Source organism: Amaranthus tricolor, chromosome 1 (genome assembly GCF_026212465.1).
Source record: "Amaranthus tricolor cultivar Red isolate AtriRed21 chromosome 1, ASM2621246v1, whole genome shotgun sequence".
Classification (NCBI taxonomy): Eukaryota; Viridiplantae; Streptophyta; class Magnoliopsida; order Caryophyllales; family Amaranthaceae; genus Amaranthus; species Amaranthus tricolor.
In genome coordinates, this window is record NC_080047.1 from 44,461,689 (window position 1) to 44,469,188 (window position 7,500).

The window sequence follows — 7,500 nt, forward strand, 5'->3', positions numbered from 1 at the left end:
AATAAAAAAAAATGGTGGCAGCAAATAAGAAAATGGCAGTATTAGTAGGATGTAACTATCCGAACACCCAATATCACCTACATGGTTGCATAAACGACGTGGTATCGATGAAATCGACGCTCGTTGAACGATTTGGGTTTGAGCCAAAATTGATTGAGGTCTTAATAGATGAAGGTGAAGGGTCTAAAGATTTATTTCCTTCTGGAGTTAATATAAAAAAGGCACTTAAAAGAATGATTGATGAAGCTAAAGAAGGGGATGTCTTATTTTTTCATTATAGTGGGCATGGGACTCTTGTTCCTTCTAAACATCATTTACTTGTGAAACAAGAGGAAGCAATTGTTCCTACTGATTTCAACCTCATAACTGGTAAATTCTATTTTTCTTAAGTTGTGTAAAAAATTATTCATTTTCTTAATTTATAAATGAATATAATAAAAATATTATATGGTTTAAGATATTATGTTTATATGTAAGTGTTTATATCCCTAATATTCATTTTCTTATTCAATTTGCTACAACTTTTCATTCAGTTTTCAATGATTTTATTAAATTTTCACTTTTTTATATCCATTGCAACGATGATTTAAAACTTTACAAATTTATTGTTAGGCCTGGTAAAAACTGACTCGACTTGATAACCTGACCTGAATCTAACCCGATACAAGTGAGTTTGGGTTGAAACTTTTAATTCAATTAATAAAATGGGCTGACCCAATCAGATCTGTTAATTAAATAGGTTTGATTTTGGTTTTAATTAAACGAGTTAATTTCGATTTAAATCAATTAGTAAACCCCAAAATTATTTTCTTAATATTTTCTTATTTTTCAAAGTAAATAAAAAATAAACAACTCATCAACTACAAGTTTAAAATTAAGGCCTAAAAAACAAGATGTAGTCTATATTAAAAACCCTAAACTTGAAATAAAATACTCTAAAGAGAGACTGTTTCTTATAAGTGTGACGGTCTCATACAATTTGTATTACTTGGGTTTATTTAGCCCATGTCTAATATGCGTCTCACAATAAAACGATCTCATACCATGATACGATAAATCACGTTTTGTTGATGTTTGATTTTTCATGTTTATGATGTAGATATGGATTTTAGGCAACTAGTCAATGGGCTACCAAAAGGAGCAAGTTTAACGATCCTCTCAGACTCATGCCATAGTGGAGGCCTAATTGATAAGGAGAAGGAGCAAATTGGGCCCAACAGCTTACCAACTACCACAGAATCAAACATGAATTTAGTCCAAAAACATTCCAAGCCCAAGAAGATCCCATATGAGTCAATCTTGGGCCACTTATCTACTCTTACAAACATATCTGGGCCTGACATTGGGGCCCATTTAACCACTCTCTTTGGTGATGACGCGAGCCTTAGGTTTCGTCTTCCTGAATTGGATCTAGATCAATGGTTCGGGCCTCACAGGCCGGACTCTGGCATTTTATTGAGTGGATGTCAGTCCAACGAAACCTCAGCCGATATGCCTGCTACTGGGGCCAATGGAAAGGCTCATGGGGCATTTAGCTATACTGTCCAGTCAGTACTAAAAGCCCAACAAGGCCCAATTAGCAACAAAGAAGTGGTGATGCTGGCTAGGAAGGAACTAGAAAAAGAAGGACTTGAAGGGCAACACCCTTGCTTGTATTGTAGTGATGAGAATGCTAAAGCACCTCTCTTGTGCATGAAATAATCAAAAAGTAAACATCTTACATAAATTGTTTGATGTGACAATCTAATTGAGAGACGTGCTTTATATATGGGGAAAATAACTAATCTCGTATATATTATGAGAATCTAGGCTTCTTAATTGAGGTCGTCTCACCAAAAGACGATCTCTCACTTAAGTAGCTCACCTTCTCCGTAAATCTTTACTTACACCATTTTAATAGTCTTTATTATTTAGTACTCAGGTTTTGTTGATTATGTATAAGAAAATATTTAGTTTGATGAAATCTGGTTTAATTTGTCCATTCATATATGTTCATTACAATTAATTTTTTAATTTATGTTGTACAAAAGTCAAGGATTAAAATTGTGTTTTATATAGTTAAAAAACATAAAACAGTACAACTTTTAAATTAAAATTGCTTTAATCAAAAACCTTAGTATATGATTTATTGTTTTTAGTATTGTTTTTTAAGTTAATCATGAAAATATTTAATTAGACAATTTAAATAAGATTTCAATTGGCTATATTTTTCTTATATATTAGTCGCAATATATCAATAAAACTTAGATAAATAATATCAATAACCATAATGTAATAAGTATTTCAGAATAAGAAAAATATCATACAATTTAATACAAAGATTTGAAAATTTTAAGTGCCATTAATCTCGCTAAATGGAGACATTTGATTAGTTGACGCTAGCTTAATTATTTGACAATTTAAATAAATAAAATGTCATTTTTAGCCCTCCCCAAAAAATCAAACCGAGTCATTTACCAATTTTTAAAACAAAATATACTGAATGATTGTGGCTTATATGAAACTATATTAGACAAATAATTGATATTAATTTTTAACCTACCATAAATTTACCATGTTTATACATTTAATAATTTGAATATTTTATAAAACCAATCAACCAAAAATATTTGTTGCATAGAATGATCTAAATTAATAAGATTAAATTTATTAAAATTTATATAATATAAAAAACATAATCATCATCATTATCTTACTTAGTGTATTCCGCCCATATAATACTTAGTGTATCCTGTCCATATAAAAAACATAAGTGGTTTAATAATTAATTAAAAATTTGAAATTGAACTTTATTTACCGTTTTCCGAGAATTTTTTGTAATGTTTTCTCTAAATGACCGGTTAATTAGGAAGCTTATGAAAAATTTCAAGATTAAGAAAAAGGAGATGAATGATTATGGTGAGTAAGTGTGTAAATTTCAAGTCGCATAACTTCGTGACTGTAATAATATTTTAACACTAATATCAATAATAATAAAATTAAAAAAAAAACTGTAAATTTAAAGTAAAATAATAATAATAATAATAAAAATAATATATAAAATAATAAACTACTTAAATTCATTATGAGTTACATACGTTTAATTAGCTTCAAGATATAATCAAATATCTCGTCATATCAATTAGAAATATAAAAAATTCCTAATCAAATTATTATTATTATTGTTATTATTATAATATTATTATTATTATTAGAATAATTTGCGATTTACAGTCTTAAAATTTAGCACTTTTCTGAATTACAGCCTTAATGTTTATTTTTTGCGAATTGCAGCTATCAAAGTATCAATGTTTACAGGTTCAGATCATAACACATTAACATATAATTCTGACCATTTTGGTGGTCGGAATTTTAGGTTAAGTGGTCGGAATTTTGTGTTTTTAGCCTGAACCTGTAAGTTTTGATACTTTGGTGGCTGTAATTCGCAAAAAAATAAACATTGAGGCTGTAATTCACAAAAATGCTAAACTCTAAGGCTATAATTATAAATAAGTCTTCTTCTTATTATTATTTCATCCATCAAATCAAGACTTTAATTAAGTTGATATCTTTACAACCATGTGTTCGGCATTGATGATCCTCAAACTAAAAATGAGAGCTAATAAGGTTTCACACAAGTGAGAAACAAGATAGAAAACACAACAAAATAATAGAAGGAAGAACACACAATATAATGAGGTATCTTAAATAAATCCTCTCAATAAATGTGTATTTTTATTAGAATAATTTGCGAATTACAGCTTTAAAGTTTAGCACTTTTGTGAATTACAGTTTTAATATTTATTTTTTGCGAATTACAGCCACCAAAGTATCAAAGTTTCCAGGTTCAAGTCAAAACACAGAATTTCGACCATTTTAATGGTTGAAATTTTAGTTTCCAGGTTCTGTGTTTTTAGTCTAAACCTGTAAACTTTGATACTTTAGTGGCCGTAATTCGCAAAAAATAAGCATTAAGGTTGTAATTTAGAAAAGTGCTAAACTTTAAGGTTGTAATTCACAAAAGTACTAAACTTTAAAGCTATAATTTGCAAATTATGCCTTTATTATGATTCAACAATTTTCATTGAGTTTCAGTACTATAAAAGAACTGAAAAAATTCCACATAGCGATTTTATAGTGTTTAGCCTAATGGAGCATTTTTACAGATTAAAATGTGATTGTGTGACATTCAAATCATATTCACTATAATATACAATTACATCTTTCTTTAAAATTTTAATTTATAGATATTTTCATACTAACAAGCTTCGTGCATTTCACGAGTTTGTATACTAGTACAATAATAAAATAACCCTCTCACTTGAGAACAAACTCTCAAGATCAATATCTCACAAACAATGGAGATCAATCACAATATAATCTAAAAGAAAGATACTCTTGGTATTCAAACTAGCCCCTCTCTATGTATTAACGCTTACTCTCTTTGTTGTGTGTTGTATTCTATAAAGTCATAAACCCTTTATATAGTAGAGGGTATACAACATTATAGAATCACACAATAACTCCCCAATAATGTATCGATAAATCAAAAAAATAATGCGTCCTTAAAGACAAACGAAACCAAAGAAAACTAATTGTTGGACATCTAAAAAAGTTGTTGCTCGAACGAGCAGGTAGTTTGTTGCTACTGACCAATGTGCTCGGATGAGCACAATCCATGCTCAAACTGGCAAATCTTGAAGTGAGTCGAGCCAAGCACCACAAGTGGTGTATATTGGCGGACCTGCATTCCTCAATATCATCATCGTCATCATCGTCCATGTCTTCATCTGAAAGTATCATACATTTCATCATCTGATCCATCAGCTCTAATTGCGGTCTCAGAATCATTAATCACAGCACCAATTTCACCAGTATCAGCTTCATCATATTCTTCTGCTTCTTTATGTCTAGAAGATCATCTTCATCATCACTACCATCTTCACTGTCAACATCTTTACGCCTAGCTGGCTTTAGATCTTTCTTGATCACTATTCACCCGTAGCATCCGGAGCAACCCATCATCATCAACATCATTACAAAAGTATTTTAAAACCTGTAAATTTAGTGCAGGTCGCATTAAAACAAGTGACAAATATAACTTTCATAGATCAAAAGATGCAAGTTTCAATAGACAGAAGGGTTTTCTCTAATCACTATAGCTTCAATCAATCCTATGAATTGCAACTCGAATCCTTGAAAACTGAACGAGTCTAAAACCAAAACTAAATTTAATGAAATTGCTTAACTTTAACTTCTGATTTATATGATCCACCAAAGTTTCCCACTAATCTAATAATGCCTAACTAAATAACTGCTTGCACTCCATGGTAACTTCTATAATTAGAATCTCTTTACTTTGTTGGTATCAAACAGCAACCCAAGAAAAACGGAAGCCAGCAGCTGGCAGCAGCTCCAGTCTCGTTCGAATTGATGGTGAGTTCGCTTGAAACTTGGTCAGAAAGCATCATAATGTTGGTTACAAATAGGCCTCGACCGAATCTCATCAGTCTTGGTCGAGACTTCATTAAATTCGCCCAAAACTAAGTCTATTAATGCCCAGTAGCTTTGTTTTCAATCCAACTTCGACTGACGGTTGAGACTTTCGCTTGAGACCCCGCTAAGAACTTCTATGTGACTTGAAACTCATTGAATGACCCTCGAACCTTCCTCTTCATCCACCAAAGCCTTCATGGTCCAGATAATGGTGTCCAGATATGCGAAGATGTATTATAACATGTGATTATTCATTAATGAAGCTTAGTAAACATAGTTGATGACCGGGATGGCTTGAAACTTGCTAGAATAAACTCAAATGTCAATCATTAAGGCACGAAAAGGCAAATAACAGCAAATAAGCTCAAAATAGTGAATCGCAATCACTTTAAACCTCAAAACGATAATTAATTCCCTCGATAAATCACGAAAAGGCAAATAACAGCAAATGAGCTCATACTAACTGCGACCGATTGCTGAGCTGACTTTCTTTAACTCAGCTTATTAATGGGCCGCTGTTAGTAAGAGCATCAATTAGAAGGTAGGATTATAAATAGATTAGTCATTAAACTCCACAAAACTACACATAGCAATCTTATTAATTATCTTAAAAAAAGAAAGAGAGAAAAAAAAGGGAAAATATGTTGAGTTAATGGTAGTAGTTACAAGCATGATGAGTATGATGGTTATTATTATGGGTAGTAGTGAAAAAATATTTGTGGATGAATTATTGGGTAATAATATAATTGTTGGAGGAGCATCAATAAGTAATGGAATTGTTAAGTGCACACCAAATGGTGCACCGTACGTGCATCAATCGTCAAGACTGTTGCCCTGGTAACATTTGCAAGTTTTTTCCAACAATGGTAGGTTTAGGATCACTCCAAATAACTATCGAATTAGTGATGGAAAAATGGCGAGGGGAAGGATTGGTCGCCAGTGACGACGGCAAGGCGAGGGCCAAATTAGTCGCCAAATGGAAAAGTATTTTGACAACGGGCTACGTGGTCGCCAATCAGTCGCCAATCAGTCGCCAAAGGCATTTATTCTTTTTTTTTTATTTTAATAGATGGCGACGGGCATTATGGTCGCCATTTTGTCACCCGGAAAGTCAGTCGTTTTTTATTTTTATTTTAATAGTGGGCGACGGGATATGGTGGTCGCCATATAGTCGCCAGGAGGATCGAATTTTTTTTTTATTTTAATTGTTGGCGACGATGATCTTAATCGCCAGGTCGTCGCTAGTTTTTTTGTTTTATATTTTTATTTTTTTTTAAATATAGGCGACTGAACGTTTGGAAGCCCTTTGGTCGCCATATTTTTTGAATTTGAATTCCATATATGGCAATGGGTTTATAATCGCCGTGTTGTCGCCATATTTTGTATAAATAAGACGCAGAATTGTTGTGCATTGTATATTTCGGAAACTAAAGAATTAGAAGAGGTTAGTGATTTTCTTATTCTATTATGTAGCTTGTTTTTTATCTTTACATGAGTTGTTTTATTTGTTTTTATTATTTATATTTAATTTTTATTGTCATTAATTTGATTTAATTTTATTATTTAATTAGTATATATTTTTTTTCCTTTGTTATTTACTTGATTTTTTTATATTTTTTATTATTTTATATTTTATTTTTGTTGTCATTAATTTGCTTTAATATTTTTTATTAGAATAATTATATTATTATCATATATTGTTATTTTCATGAATTATTTTATATATTTTTATTGTCATTAACTTACTTTACTAATCAGTTGAATAATTATATTATTATATTATATATAGGTGTTAAAAATGAATTTTAGGCAAGAAAGAAGTTGGATGTACAACCGACGAAAAAATGAAAAAGTTTAGTTTAAGATTTATGAGAGGGTTGGAAGAGTTTTTAGATTTTGCTCGTACAAAAAGCATGAGTTCTAAGATTAGATATCCTTGTAAAATGTGTAAAAATTATTGTTATAAGGAAGCAGATGAAATAAGAGAACATCTAATGAGAAAGGGGTTGGTTGAAAATTACTATG

The 7,500-nt window shown here is 30.9% G+C and overlaps 1 protein-coding gene across 1 annotated transcript in view; it reads left to right on the top strand.

Annotated features, from left to right (window-relative positions):
* LOC130820971 (metacaspase-9-like) overlaps positions 1-2,060 on the top strand; it is a 2,150-nt gene extending 90 nt beyond the window's left edge. Inside the window, exons 1-2 of the mRNA XM_057686553.1 lie at positions 1-369; positions 1,100-2,060. The exon at positions 1-369 is cut by the window's left edge and continues 90 nt beyond it. Of these exons, the coding sequence (XP_057542536.1) occupies positions 12-369; positions 1,100-1,701 (960 nt within the window). The 5' untranslated portion in view covers positions 1-11 and the 3' untranslated portion in view covers positions 1,702-2,060. The remainder of the gene's footprint in view (positions 370-1,099) is intronic.
* Positions 2,061-7,500: the final 5,440 nt, after the last annotated feature.